Raw genomic sequence first — 15,547 nt, 5'->3', positions numbered from 1 at the left:
TTATACAAAATTATTATAATTTGTGTAATTTTTTATGAATAATTAAATATCGATATTGCGGGAAATGAGTATTGAAACCGTTTTAAATATTCAGAATCTATATTTATCGAAAAATCGATATTTTTGACAACACTAGATCTATGACTGTTACATTCAAGCCTAAAATATGGCTTGTGTAGGCCTTGAATGTAAAGTGGTGGACACTGGACAAGAGTTATCAAAAATAACTATTTATTCGCACAGCAACTAATTTAGAGAACAAAAAGATGGGGAGCTGGGTGCTCCAGACTCCCTAGTTCAGGATATACTTATAAAGTAAAGCACAAAGGCAAAAAGGACAACAAGCCAAAAATAGACAAAGCAAACAGTGAGCAGGTGAGACTCTGGAGAGCTGAGATCTCTTGTGAAGTGGGAGACTTGACAACTGCTCCCTGCACTCTGCACTGCATTTGTAGGGCGTGGTGCCTCATCACCACACCTGTGATAAATTAGAAAAAACAGAATACTTTTACTCATAATAAAGGATGATCATAACTACATATAAAGTAGTTGGTTATAAAGATAATTCAGAGTTAATTAATTTTTATTTTTTCAAATATTTACATTCAGATCAAATTTGATTGCCTATATTTATGTTTATACTATTACCCTGCCCATACCTGTACCCCCCCCCCCCCCCTCCCCATGCTGCTATGGCACCAGAATTTCCCCAAGGGGATCAATAAAGGAGTATCTTATCTTAAGATGATACTGGGTGCATGCCACCATCTCTCATTCTCTCTCAGATCAGAGGAAGGCAGCGGTATAACATGCTAAAGGAGATCAACGACGGTCTGATTCTGGTGGAGAAGGAGAAGGAGAAGGAGCAGAGGAGGTGAACCCACAAACAACCCAAGTGCTAACAGGCCCCTTTTCACAGGCACCATTTTTTATGTCTCATCGCAGGCTAAATGGTTGTAATTAACCCTTTCACCACCACACTACACAAAGTTCACCCTTTCACTGCCACACTACAGACGGGTGAAAGGGTATCCTTCTGTAGTGGTAGTGAACGGGTTAACCTGTAGTGTGTTAGTGAACGGGTTATCATTCTGTTGTGTGGTAGTGAAAGGGTTAACCTTCTGTAGTGTGGTAGTGAATGGGTTATCCTTCTGTAGTGTGGTAGTGAAAGGGTTAATAACCTCACTTAGGATTCTGTTCCATTTAGGTGTGCCAGAGTATCCAGTGAGACTCATTCCTGACCTTGGTACACCTAAATGGAATGGAACCATAATTAATGTTATTGATTACACCTGTGTTTGACACGTGTCAACGGCCTGTGAAAAGAGCCCATCGCCAAAAACAATCTTAATATAAAATAATCAGGTTTTCTCAAAAGAATCTATTGAATCAACTGTTTTTTGTCTTTGTCTTTTTTCAGGAAATATCCATAATTGGTTATAGTGCAGAGTATAAGTGTGGTTGACAAGCATATGATCTCATAATAACCCACGTTGATGACTACAATAAAACACAAAATGTACAGTCGGTAAATTTTTATAACCTGACTTTTATCTGCATCATGAAGAGACGGAATCTTTAAGTTATAAAAGCTTGTGCTATGATAACCTTGATACCTTTAGTCACGTGCAACTGGGAATACCTTTTAGCTGTAGCTTCATGCTTTGGTTTATACTTTTCCATAATTGGTCTCTTAAAAGGTGTATTTTTCTATATTTCTGTATAGTCCTCGACTAAAGAAACTTGTTGACTTTGGCCACTAATTTGTAAATTGATGGAACTGACAAAGTTGTATCATTTGAATTTCCCGTGTGCAATAATATGAAATGTTGTACTTAACAGATGTCAAACCATAAAGACCGGCCAGTCGACTTAACAAATTATTGGTTGACAAAAAACAAATCGATGGCCCTTGTGCATTTCCTGTGATCACACCAATGAAACGCATCCTCATCTTGTGTTTGTCTTCTTTTCAGCAGAGGCTCCTCCTCCAAAACCAAGCCTTTCGTTAAACAGGAAGTGACCATGCCTACAACTGGGAAGAGACTCCTACTGAGAGGAAGTGACACAGACTAGTTCATTTTTTTTTTTTTTTTACTATTTTGTTTAATGTCTGTCAATTTTCTGATTCTAGCTGTCATCCAGTTTCTGTTAGTCTTGTCACGATTATTGATAATTTTCAAAACTTAAATCTGACATTTGTATCGGCCAATGGTCGGTCCACAAAACCTTTATGCTGCTCTCTAGCTAGTCGATAATCAATGATTTACAGCATACATTTTTATCTGCATTGGTCCGATGCGCTGAACTGCCAATTATGTCAAAGGGTCCGGTGATTATGTCTCCTGTCTTGTTTACATTTAGTAATTTAGCTGACGCGTTTGTCCAAAGCGACTTGCAAGTTCTGTACAACTCTGGCAGCTAAGGGTCAGTGTCATCTTGAGGGCTACAGTCACAGAGTGCGCAGATTTATTCCGTTGAGAACATCACAACCATAGCTTTCCTCTTCCCTGTCTCTGCCTGAGCCACTGGGTGCAAGGCGAGCAAAGTCTATTGATTTCACACGGGATCAGCTCCATGTACTGTCGAGGGCAGAGTAAAATCTTAAATGACAGTGTAACCAGCCAGCGGTAGAGCAATGTAATCGTCGGCAAACAATGGAGCTGCGATGGCTCTCCTAGTTGGATTGGTTTCCAGCTAAATGGATAAAGTTTGAAATATGATTTGGTGTTTAACCCTTTCACTACCGCACTACAGACTGCTAACCCTTTCACTACCACACTACAGAAGGATAGTGAAAGGTTAACCTTCGGTAGTGTGGTAGTGAAAGGATGACCTTCTGTAGCGTGGTGGTGAAAGGTTAACCTTCGGTAGTGAAAGGGTTAACTAAACACTCAACATATTTGTATCGGCCACGTGGTCGGGGCTGACGTACGCTCCTCTGCCGCTGCTTAGTGGGGGATTCTGACGACTGAAACGGTGCAGACTATGTCCGCCGGAGGAGTGCGCTGGCGTACTAATAATGAGGCGCGCCCACGGTTTGCTCCCTAACCGCCGGTTCTGACTGGCGACGTGCAGGCACGGTGAGCATTTGTCGGCTAATTCCACGCTGACATTTGCCGTCAGTTTGAAGCTGCAGTTTGGGAAAAGTTAAGTTTTATTAATTTTCATTCCTTCGTTTTTTGTTTTTTTTCCTTTGCTCATTCTCGTTAACTCTGCACGTTCAACGTGATGTCGCTGGTGGATTCGATTTTGATTTCGATATCTATTCAATTAGGCCTGATGGCGATGGTTTTGCCATTTGCATTCCTTTTAAAGATGGAATTTGGTCCACTGAGTTTCCATATTGGTTCCACAGAAACTCTGCACAAGGCAAGCTAGAGCCATTTACAGGATGGGAGGCTCCAGAAATAACAGTGAAAATCTTCCTGTCCTAATAAAGCACTATTCATTCGTCTTGAAGTCAAAATCGTGACAACGCTGATTTGCTGTTATTTTGACAGATATATTACTTATGTTATAGATTTATATTTTTTCTTTTTTCAAAATGCAGTTTTATATAAAATGTCTCTGAATTTTATCATGGTTTCTTTTTTGTTTTTTTATTCAATCACGTTTTGTATTTTTCATGATCTTGATTGGTTGAATCACAAACTTAAAAAAAAACAATAAATGTTCTTTCCAAAATAAGACCAGTTTGTTTCGCCTCTTTATTTAATTATTCAGTGTAATTCCTGTTTAACAAAAGTCCTTCTATGCATTATCAGCCAATCGATTTTTGCATCTTTGGCTCCTGCCAACCGTTCCAGCAGAGTAAATATTTTGCATGCGAGTGGCCTGATGCAAAACCACGGACTTGACATCCGTATTATCCACATGAGTTAATAACAGTAGGCTGTTCATTGCATTGTGGAGTGAGTCGTGCGAGTGGAGCACGGGCCGTCCATCTGAGCAGAGGGTTCACCCATATTGACACAGGTGAGTTGTTCAAAATGGATTTAATATTTGTAGAATGCTTGTCTCATGTATGGCAACGTGTCCACCTTAGATTGTGTGGTGGAACCAGATTCCTCGATTATGTCATAGGCTGATCTTCATGATCAATACAGGTTTACTAGTGAAACGCATAGCATAATGTACATGTAGGTTAAATGAGCTTGGCTGAGACTAGTGTTTTCCAGTGGCCACCTGGGAGAACACTGAGGTGGAGAAGGGGATCCAGCTCTGGTGGGTAGAGAAAGGGTGCAGTTTAGGAGGAGTTTGATAAAAAGATTAAAAAAGAAAAAAATTATCCCTCCACAATGTAAATGTTCGTTTAAAAACTGCCGGACAAGGGATGTCTGTGTTCACCATTGGTTCCTTTACTTAAGTAAAAGTAGAAATACCCAGATAAATGAGTACTCATTCAAAGTCATAAAAGTCCTCCATTCGACTTAAGTAAAAGTAGAGAAGTATTTGCTATTGAATGTACTTAAGTATCTAAAGTAAAAAGTATGCATTCTACATTATGTTTGTGTATTTCAGTGCATGGGAGCATTCAAGCCTCGATCCATTGACTTCTAGGTTTTGTTAAAGTTGTATGTGGTCCAGTAATGCTCTGATTAAAGGTTGTGTTAAAGTGGTATGTGGTCCAGTTATGCTGCTCTGATTACGTCCTCTTGAAGTTGATAGGCTTCAAATGTGAAGGTATATAATCTTCATACATTTCTGCCAATATGCAAAATATATATATTTTTTTTAAGTTTTTTTTAAAGTACAAGTAGCTCGAAATTGTACTTAAAGTACACTACTAGAGTAAAAATACTTAAGTTTACATTCCACCACTGGTGTTCAGGTGTCCTTACATGCTCCACCAACACACCCGTCACAGAGACTGTTATTAAGGTGTGCAAGAGACTTTGACCTCAACGTGCCAATGGTACAATTCAACTTAAAGGAACACGCCAACATTTTGGGAAATTTGTTTACCGTCTTCTCCAGAGAGAGACAATAAGATAGATACCAGTTTCCTCTGTGTGTTCAGTAGAAAGCTATCTGGCTGCATGTTAGCCTAGCTTAGCACAATGAATGGAAGCGGACAGTGCCGGTTAGCCTTCGGGAGAGGTGTTAGTTGGACAATGCCTAGACTAACCGGCCATGTCCGCTTCCATTCATTGTGCTAAGTGTAGAGCATTCGCTATATGCCTTTTGATACACGGTTATAGCGGCCACCGTACCGCCTACTGTTTAATGTGCACTCTCAGTGGAGCCTGTGTTAAGCCATGTGTCGTGGTAATAAACATAATACTTTATAAAGTATTCCCTCCGTCTGGTCATTCAACATGGTGTCAGAAGCGGGGTCGTCTGGTCATTCAACACTAAGCTAGGCTAACGTGCAGCCAGATGGCTTTCTACTGAACGCACGGAGAGGAAACTGGAATCTATCTTCTTGTCTCTCTGGAGAAGACTATAAGCTAATTTCCCAAAATGTTGGCATGTTCCTTTAAACTGGAATTTAATTGACTGACATTTCTTGTCGTTGAATGACTACTATCTTTATTCAACAGGTGTGCTGGTCATATTTCATGTAGCTGACCAGAATCGGCAATCCGCTTGTGATGGAAACAGTCTATGTTCTGATGTTTTGGCGTAAGTCCCTCCCATCTTCCCAAAGTTACGTATTCAAATCACTAAATGAAGCAAACTGGAGGATATGTGCATGTTATTATTAAAGTATTTATTCCATATTTTCCAAAAAAAAGTAATTTATTTATACATTTTTTATTATTTTTAAACTACAAAATGGATAGATTAGAATAGAATATAAGTACTTTATTGATCCCGAGGGAAATTCAGCACCAGAGATTGCTCACAATGAACATTCAGTTAGTCAAAAGTCACAAATAAGAATACGAATAAAAATACACAGTCAGAGATATACATTCTAAAATATGTATATACATACTAAAATTCAGAAATATACAGTCCGAAAATATACAGTAATATACATAGAGGAATGTAGAGGGAATGTCTTGTCTTTTTGTTTCTATGGCAAGTTAGTCTAGCTTCATGCAAATAAGATGCAAAAACAAGCACTAGGGAGGCATAGAGGGTGTTGACAGAATCTGGCTATGGGGCGACAATAATGTGGTCAAGAGGCATGGTTTCTATCTTTAGCCTTTGGCGTGGTTTATTATTATTCACATGGTAAGCAGCAGTACTAGAGTTCTCTCTGAGAGGCAGGTGGAAAAGAGGTAGAGGGGGAGGAGAGCTGGATGTGCTTCAGTGCAAGGCTCTGAGAATCTGCTGTGGAGCTTTTAAGACCACCCCAGTTTCAGCACTATTGGTGGAAATGGGGGAGTTGCCCTTAAACCTGAGGAGAGTAAAGTTAGGGCTACAGTACTGGGCAAAATTGGGTGGGACAAGTCTGTCCTTCCCAGCTAGGTGGTTACTTTCAGGAGATGGGGATAAGTATAAGCCTTTTTTGGCCAGTATTGATCAGTGGGCCAGGAAGTTGAGATTGCATCAGGGGGGGGGTTGCGGAGCACACTCGTTGGCTGTCAGTGCCATTTTGGCTAGTGCCTGATCGAGTCATTGAATTTAGGTTCTTGATGGAGGATGATAAGGGCGAGATTGTGGGAGAAATAGAGAGGTTCCTTCTGGACTCAGGGTCTCTTTTCACTGATGGCTCTGTGGATCCTGAAAGTGGGAGGACAGGCTTTGGGTGGTGTGTGCCTCGGTTAGGGATCGGTAAGGGACAAAGAATATCTGATGGCAGCTCTGTATTTGTGACAGAGTTGCTTGCCATCCTCTGGGCATTGTGGTGGGTGGAGGAAGTGGGACCAAGCCAGGTGATTATATGTTCTGACTCGGCTGCTGCACTGATGGCTCCGAGTGCAGGTGGGTCTAAAGCTCGCCCTGATCTCATTCAGGAAATAAAGTTGGTTTAATATAGTATTGCGAAGGCAGGCTGGTCAGTGGAGTTTTGTTGGGTCCCGGGGCACGCTGGGATTGCGGGAAATGAGATGGCTGACTCCCTTGCCAAACAGAGCCTGGGAAGGGAGGAAGAGATAGGCATTTCAATGGGAAGAGTAGAACTCAGAGAGAAGATAAAGAAAGGAGTTGAGGCTGAGTGGGAAAGGGGGACCAAGGGAAGGCACTATTTCTCTGCAGCCTCGGGTCAAAATCAAGGTGGATGGATATGGGTCGAGGAGTGATAGGGTGAAGATGTGTAGATTGAGGCTGGGACACTGTGGGTTGAACAGTACCTTGTGCATTGTGGGAAAACATCCAGATGGGGGGTGTGAATGTGGAGAGACTGAAACTGTCGGACATGTCTTCCTAAAATGTGAAAGGTATAGGAAAGAGAGGGAAATCTTTTATAAAAGTCTGGTAGAGTTGGGAGTCTCTTCCTTCTCTCTTAAATCTTTCTTTGACATGGATAATGAGAACCACCAGCTGATCACAGAGGCAGTGCTGACATTTCTGCATGCTTCAGAGTTGTACCAGAGGATATAGCGTTATTGTATTTATTAGTATTGGACAGGCAAGAGGAGCAGAGAAGAAGGAGATAGTGTGTTTTGAAGATGAGAAGAAGAAGAGGGTAAACAATCAAAAGTTGGTTTACCAGAGGCCTAACTATGGCACACCACTAGCCTAGTATAAGAACTGAGGAGGGCAGTAATACGCCTGCGGGAAATTCAAAAGAAGAAAGAAGAAGAAGAAGAAGAGCTCATCAAAAGAATTGCGGAGGGCAGTAATACGCCACGATGCGTCTACACTGCCGGAAATTCTAAAGAAGAAGAAGAAGACATCTCTTTATATACTCGCCACCTGGTGGTATCATGAGTGGCTCCGCCTAGAGCGCCCTCTAGTGGAAACAGTTATATATGCAGTTAGACAGTTACTTGCAATCCTACATAGAACCTCTAACTTTAACACTCCCACTTAGGGTTGTTTAGCACACTGTATAACTTCTCCAAAAGCAATTTACAAAGAAAATAATACAATCCAGAACATCAAAAAGAATATGGCAGTCAATATTTACACATCAAACATGACCTCTGCAAATCTCTTCAATTTCAATTTGGAAACAGGTTTTCTCATAGTGTCTGCTACCATGTCGTCCGTTGGACAATAAATCAGTGTCATTCTTTCTTCTCTGATGAAATGATATTCTGTATCGACATGTTTACATCCATGTCGGCACACTGGGTTCCTAGCAATCACAATGATTCCCTGGTTGTCCTCATAAACAACAGTCTTCATATATACATAGGTGTCCATCACTTCGAGCAGTTGTTCTAGATAAACACATTTCTGCATTGTCATAGCTAGAAACATACACTCGGCTTCACAAGTTGACAGTGTCACTGTGGGGTTTAAGCCCTAAACCCTCGCTGCCCTTTCTGAAACACAGCTGTTCGTCTGCTGTACCTTTGGGATAACGAAAAACACGTTTTTGACGTAGTTCAATGCTTCTCTGTGGGGTCAGCAAAATGCTGTGAGGGCGAGTACAGGTTGTCAAACAACTGAGGCTACCCACAGCTTCTCTATACATCTCTTACATCAGTCAAATCGTTTCAGGATCTTTTCCACATAATTAAATCATTTAGAACATGGTAAATCATCCACCTCTGTATTTAAACATGGGATCCATTTCTGTATTTAAACGTGGAATCCACTCAGGTATTTAAACCTGGATTCTACTCCTTCCGTATTTAAACCTGGAGTATCCTCCTCCTGCATTTAAGCAGTGTAGCCACCCTCCTTCAGTATTTAAACATGGAGTACCCTCCTTCAGCATTTAAGCAATCAGCTACGAACCATATTTTGTACTTGTCGTGGCCTTCAATGTTGCCTGTTACCTATCCACTTTGTGCCTAGTGGCACATAAGGCCTTCACAGAGCGTTTCCACTTCTCCCGGTCAGCTGCCATTGTTCTTGCTTCAGGCCATGAGCTCCACCCTGCCTCTTTTTTTTCTTTCTCTACTGTGTGTCTCCAGGTAGTCTTTGGTCTTCCTTTTCTTCTTTTCCCTTCTGGTGCCCAAGTCATTGATATGTTGCAGTCGTTGTTGTGGTCTTGCCTCAGTATGTGTCCTATCATCTTCCATCTTCGCCACTTCACTTCCTTGCTCAACGGCTTCATGCCGGCTCTTTCTAGTAGCTCTACGGTGCTGATGTGGTCTTGCCACTGGATTTTGAGGATTCTTCTGAGGCATCTGTTATGGAACACGTCGACTGATTTGTTGTCTCCCTTGTTCATCTTCCATACAGTAGGACTGGCACAACCAGTGTTTTGTACAATCTCAGCTTTGTTCTTCTTGAGATGCTGTTGGAGTGCCAGATCTTTTTGAGTTTGGATAGTCTGTTCTTTAGGTCTTTCATACCTCCTCCCTCTTTACAGATGGTGGCTCCCAAGTATGTGAATTGGTCTACATCCTCAATCTCTTGGTCGTTGATGTTGATTTTGTCATGGTTTCTTGCATTAATTCTCATGGTTTTTGTCTTTCCGGTGTTAATCTTGAGTCCCACTCGTCTGGCTTCTCTCTCCATTCTTGTCGTTTTTTCCTGGATTTGGTGTTTGGTAGAGGAGAGTAATGCTACATCATCTGCAAAATCCAGATCGTCGAGTTTTGATGTCAACTTCCATCTGATTCCATTCTCACCTTGTCCAACTGTTCTTCTCATTATCCAATCCATGATCATTAAGAATAAAAAACCTGACATGTTGCATCCTTGTTTGACACCACTGTTGATGTTAAACCACTCGTATATTTCTCCTTGGTCTTCTACTGCACACTGGAAGTCTTCATAGAATATTTTCACTATCTGGACAATCTTCTCTGGGATTCCATACTTCTTCATAATTAGCCATAGGCTTTCATGGTGGACTGAGTCGAAAGCCTTTTCAAAATCCACAAAGTTCAGGTGGAGTGTTGCTTGCCACTCGTTTACTTGCTCAATGATGTTCCGCAGTATGAAGACTTGTTCTGTTGTTCCTCTTCTGTAACCGGCTTGTTCTTTTCTTAGCCGTGAGTCGATTCCAATTCTGATTCGGTCAATGATGATCCTGCCAAGTATCTTGCCTACGACTGGAAGTAGGGTGATGCCTCTTGAGTTCTTGCATTCTTTGAGGTTTCCTTTCTTTGCTAGTTTGATGATAAGCCCCCTCTTCCAGTTCTTCGGGATCTTCTCCTGCCTCCATATTTTTTCCAACAATTGATGTACCTTCTTTGCTGAAAACTCAATGTCTGCTTTTAATAACTCGGCTGTTGCTTTCCCTGGTGCTTTCCCATTCTGAAGTCCTTTAATCACTTCCTTTACTTCACTTAGTGTTGGTTCATGTACAGGAATTTCTTCAATCATGTTAGTGAGTTCACATTCTTCCTCATCAGTTATTGGGTTTTCTGGTGGTTCCCTATTCAGTACTTCCTTGAAGTGTTCTGTCCACCTTGCCTGCACTGCATCTTTTCCGCTGATGAGCTTTCCATTCTTGTCCAGTACTGCTGTGCTCTGTCTAGGTCTCTCGTTGCACAGTGCCTTCGTAAGACCGTACAGTGTCTTCATTTGTTGTTTCCTTGCAGCTTCTTCTGCTTCACTTGCAATGTTCTCCATCCATTTCTTTTTGTTTGTCTTCATACTTCTCTTTGTTTCTCTATCCTTCTCTGTGTACTTTGCTTTTAGCTGTTTCTTGATTCTTTCCGAGTGTGTGCCAAGGATCCTCTTGTTTATCGTTTCCCGCTGGTCTACAAGGTTCCATGATTTTTCACTGGTCCATGGCTTCTTATTCTTCTGTGGTCTACCCAGGATTGCTTCAGCGACTTCTGTGTAGGCTTTCTCCAGAACCTGAGAGTCACGCTCCACCTCTTCGTTGTCTTCTATTCCTCGCCCTTCATCTTCCAGCACCTGAAACCTGTTTCTCAGGTTGATGGTAAAAGTCTTCAGGATGGCTTCATCTTTCAGCTTTGTTGTGTTGTACTTGACTCTGGTGCTTTTCTTTTCTTTCTGCTTCGTCTTCAGTCTTAACTTGATCGTTGTGCACACGAGGTAGTGGTCGCTTCCAATGTCTGCAGATCTGCATACTCTTGTGTCTTTCACTGAGTTCCTGAATCGTTTGTTAATTAGCACATGGTATATCTGGTTCTTGGTCTTCCCGTCCGGAGATACCCACGTGGCCTTGTGTATATTCTTATGTGGGAATAGTGTTCCAGTAATGACTAGCTCGTTCATGTCAGACATTTCACACAGTCTTTCTCCGTTGTCGTTACGCTTTCCGATCCCGTGCTTGCCCATCACTCTTTCGTAGCCCTGGTTTTCATCTCCCACTTTGGCGTTCATATCCCCGGTGATGATCAGCATGTCGTGTATGTTCCTGCTGTCTAGGACGTCTTGCAGTCTCCTGTAGAACTCATTCTTTACTTGATCCTCTGCATCTTCTGTGGGTGCATAGATGTGGACAACTGTGAGCTTGATGTGTTGGGAATGGTACCTAGCTTGAATGATCCTTTCACTGACTGGTGTCCAGTCTATCAGTGCTCTTGCTGCTTTTTTAGACATCACTATGCCCACCCCTTGTTTGTGGTTGTCATCATCTCTTCCTGAGTATATTATGGATTCTCCGGTTGCAAGCTCCACTTTTCCTTGCCCCGTCCAGTGTGTTTCGCTGATTCCTATGATGTCGATTCCTCTGGTTGTCATCTCTCTTGCTACTATGGCAATATTGCCGCTCCTGTACAGTGTTCATACGTTCCAATTCCCAATTTTCATGGTTTCCTTCGGATGCACTAGTGGCCTATTCGGCCCAAAGGCGTCCTCTCGGCTTTGGCCCTTGGGTGTCATGGTGTCTCTCCTGTTACAAGAAGGACTGGCTATGGTGTCTCGAAGATTGTGTGAATTTGCTCTGTTTCTGGTTTCTGTAATAAAGTTTTTTTCCGGGAGCGGGTTATCGGCCCTCAGCCCAACCCCCAACCTGGAGGACCAGTTGGATCACTCTTCGTCTAGTCTCTCTCCTTCGACCTGTTCGGCTTGGGTGACCCTGCTAGGAGTACAAGACTCCTGCCGACATAGCTCTAGGGGTCATTGAGACACACAAACTGCCCCACCGTGTTAAGGTGGTGATCCGTTGGAGCAGCGTGGCCTTCAATACCCTCCTTGATTGAATACACCCATTTCCCTCCCACTGTCTGTCTGCCCTCTGGTAACTTGGTTAGAGTAAAGGTGTGGTTGTCCTCTAGGGACCTCATCTCCTCATCCCTTGCTCTCTCCCATTTACTTGATTCAGGGGACACTATGGCCTCTTTAAAGTTCGGGGGTACTGTGGGATATTGTGAATATCCTGAAGAATGTTCTCAGTCAACCGAGGTTCAGTTAATAACAAGGTTTATTAACTAGACAGATAGAAATATACATAGCAGTTAGAGAGAATGGCTGAGGGGCTCGCCCCAGGTGATCAGTTGAATGACCCAGGTAGAGACCTCGAATGCTGTCGGGAGGAGCCCTTTATAGTGAAAAAGGAGGAGGAGGGGGACCCATTTGATAGGTCAAATGGGTGTGGGGGGGGGGACAGAATAGGGGGCAAAGGGGAGGGGAATGTCTTTACATGAGAGAGTTGGGGAATCATTATATTATTCCACAGTACCCCACTGACTACCCTGTAGCAGTAATCAATGGTGGTAAGTGTATTGTCATCCTCGTCACTTGCTCTCCGGGCATAGTCTGTCAGATACTTTGGGGGTTTGTGTTCCCTTGCGGGATACCTCCCACTGCTTGGGGCACGTGACGTCACCCTCGGGTGCTCCTCGTCATCGCCCTCTGCACGACCGTGCTAAGTACACTGGGCTGAGGTGTCTCTGTTTCTTCACACCTTACTCTGGAGTCCAGCTCTGGCTCCTCTGTCTGTGTCTCGCTCTCACATGTTGTCTTTGTGACAAACTTGACTAGCCTGTGTTTCTGCACTCTCCCTTTACCGGGATAATAAACTAGGAAAGCGGGGCTTCCTTTGTCGTGCCCTACAAAGAGTCCTTTTTCACATCTGGACTCGAGCTTTCCCCTGTCCTGCAGGTAGGGAGGCACAAATGTAATCCTTAACCAGCCTCTCAAAACATTTCATGACCACAGAGGTGAGTGCCACCGGTCTGTAGTCATTAAGACCTGCTGGGGAGGATTTTTTTGGTACTGGGATTATAGTGGACACCTTGCAGCAGGCAGGGACCACAGACTCAGCCAGGGATAAATTAAATATGGTGGTGAACACTGGGGCTAGCTGGTTAGCACAGGACTTAAGTATCCATCCTGTTATCCCATCTGGGCCAGCTGCTTTTCTGGTGTTCACCCGCATAAATGCTCTTCTCACACTGTGTTCCGACACTGAGAGAGTGTCCCCCCCCCCCCCGCGGATGCCCCCCCTCCACGACGACCGGTGCGTCAGTGACGTCGTTAGCCGGTGAGCTAGCGTCGCTACTGTTTGCACCGAACCGCGCGTAAAAGGAGTTGAGTTGGTCTGCGAGAGAGGCGTCGGCACTCCCCATTGAGGGGGCGCTGACTTTGTAGTCAGTTATCGTCCGTAGTCCTCGCCATAAACCTCTTGTGTCGTTCTGGACCATTTGTGCCTCTATCTTGCCAGCGTATGTCCTCTTAGCAAGCTTTACAGCCTTGCGCAGAGTATAGACTGTAGCCTTATACTCGTCCATATTTCTTGACGCTCTGCCCAGGTTATAAGCAGTGGTGCGAGCATTCAGGGCCACTCGGATAGTAATGTCATCACAGTCTCTACTCATGCTGCTTCCTATGGAGCAGACACTGCTATGTGATGTCATCACAGTCTCATCTGTACTCATGCTGCTTGTCTGTGACTTTATTATCTGTGTTCTCTAAATTTATTTGCATTGTGAATGCAGTATCTTTATGTGAATGTATGCAAATGAATGTATGCAAAGGAGAGTAAGGGGGAGAGAGAGAGAGGCTGACTAAGAGGTCAGGAAAATACAACCATTGTCTTTTTATGAGAATTTACCCAAAGAAATCCCCCCAGAATCTTGTCTTGCATGACGCCACTGTCTGTAGCCATGACAACTAGGGAGCTGCAATTGGAAAATTCTGAATGTTGCCATATTGAAATGCAATAAGGCTGGTGTCATAGATACAGAATATAGTGATGTATATACTGTGTTTATATATATATATATATAATATATACATATTTACTGCATATATATGTAACAGATGGTATCGTGAAGCGCAGTCAAGGAGGGCTGGGGTGAGTAACGGTGCCAGGATGGTATTGTGAAGCACAGTCACGAAGGGCTGGGGTGAGTAGCGGTGCTATGGGTTAAACTCACTCTCAACATCCTCAAAAGACGCATAGACACGGTACAAAGAAGTGAATTCACCTCTTGGTATAGCGGTCTGTGTTGTTGCACGCGGCGTGGCAGACCCATGTTCGAATCTCCCTCGGGGCATCGAAGTTTGAGGTGACGTTCTCACAACCGTTACATATATATATATGTATACACACAGTATATCCATATCTGTGTATATACTTACTTAGAAACCTGCATGTAACCTACACAACTCTGCATGATAGCATACGTACAATAATTCTGTATATACAGTATACAGTATATATATATATGAAGAAGGAAGGAATGAGATTGTCAAGGAGACCTAGTCTCTGATCTGATTATCCAGGCCCTGATCTTATCTGAAAGAACACATTATCCATTTAGCCAAAACGTTTCCCCCTATAATTTCTAAAATACACATAATAAATGAGAGAAAGTGAAATTGAGAAGAGTTGTGCAGAGGTAGCAGGTAAATCTATTAAGTTTCTAACTGCATGAAAACTAAAGGAAATATAGATTCTGAATGTACGTCTACTCTAGACTGTAAAATTCCAATATCTCCGCTTTCCAGACACAGTACACAGTAGTAAAGATTTGTATATTTTGTACCCAGTTGTACATTGTATCTTGCTGTTGCACTTTACTGCTACATCACTTATTTCCATTGTACTGTACATGTGCTGTATAATGACAATACATTTTAATCTAATATTTATTTAGATTTTTAAATTGCAATAATCTGCTAAAATAATCCCAGTAAAATTACCTTTCCATATCATTCAGCCGTAATCTAATCTGTCCTTTCCGCATGCGGTCCAGTCGCCCTGCTGCTGTCCTGTGTGGCAGAGCAGCAGTACTTCCCTCAGCCCAACGCCTCCACCTGGGAGCAGTCCAGGCTCCACTGCCAGGTAGGAGCAGCTCCATCTTATTTACTGCAAACGGTTGGGGGGGGGGGTTAAAGGAACATGCCAACATTTGGGGAAATTAGCTTACCGTCTTCTCCAGAGAACGACAAGAAGATAGATACCAGTTTCCTCTCTGTCCGTTCAGTAGAAAGCTATCTGGCTGCACGTTAGCCTAGCTTAACACAATGAATGGAAGCGGACAGTGCCGGTTAGCCTTCGGGAGAGGTGTTAGTTGGACAATGCCTAGGCTAAGCGGCACTGTTCGCTTCCATTCATTGTGCTAAGCTACAGTAGGTTAACATCATGGTTAATATGACATAG

At 42.9% G+C, this 15,547-nt stretch overlaps 2 protein-coding genes across 3 annotated transcripts in view; both read left to right on the top strand.

The window, feature by feature from the left end:
- tp53 (tumor protein p53) overlaps nt 1-3,690 on the top strand; it is a 40,813-nt gene extending 37,123 nt beyond the window's left edge. Inside the window, exons 10-11 of one of the 2 annotated variants that reach the window (XM_084312838.1) lie at nt 786-874; nt 1,980-3,690. In XM_084312838.1, coding sequence (XP_084168964.1) covers nt 786-874; nt 1,980-2,076 — 186 coding nt within the window. In that variant the 3' untranslated portion in view covers nt 2,077-3,690. Of the gene's footprint in view, nt 1-785; nt 875-1,976 lie in introns of both variants that reach the window. The other variant, XM_084312837.1, reaches the window with a different exon arrangement.
- A 1,881-nt stretch (nt 3,691-5,571) lies between these two features.
- Nucleotides 5,572-15,547, top strand: part of LOC311226719 (receptor-type tyrosine-protein phosphatase eta) — a gene marked incomplete at its 3' end in the record, with an annotated part of 102,669 nt that continues 92,693 nt past the window's right edge. The window contains exons 1-2 of the mRNA XM_084312131.1: nt 5,572-5,628; nt 15,141-15,229. Of these exons, the coding sequence (XP_084168257.1) occupies nt 5,598-5,628; nt 15,141-15,229 (120 nt within the window). The 5' untranslated portion in view covers nt 5,572-5,597. The remainder of the gene's footprint in view (nt 5,629-15,140; nt 15,230-15,547) is intronic.

This window comes from Notolepis coatsorum, assembly GCF_963971535.1.
Source record: "Notolepis coatsorum genome assembly, chromosome: 4".
Lineage (NCBI taxonomy): Eukaryota > Metazoa > Chordata > Actinopteri > Aulopiformes > Paralepididae > Notolepis > Notolepis coatsorum.
Note: the sequence above shows the minus strand (reverse complement) of the source record. Positions and strands in the feature narration are given on the sequence as shown.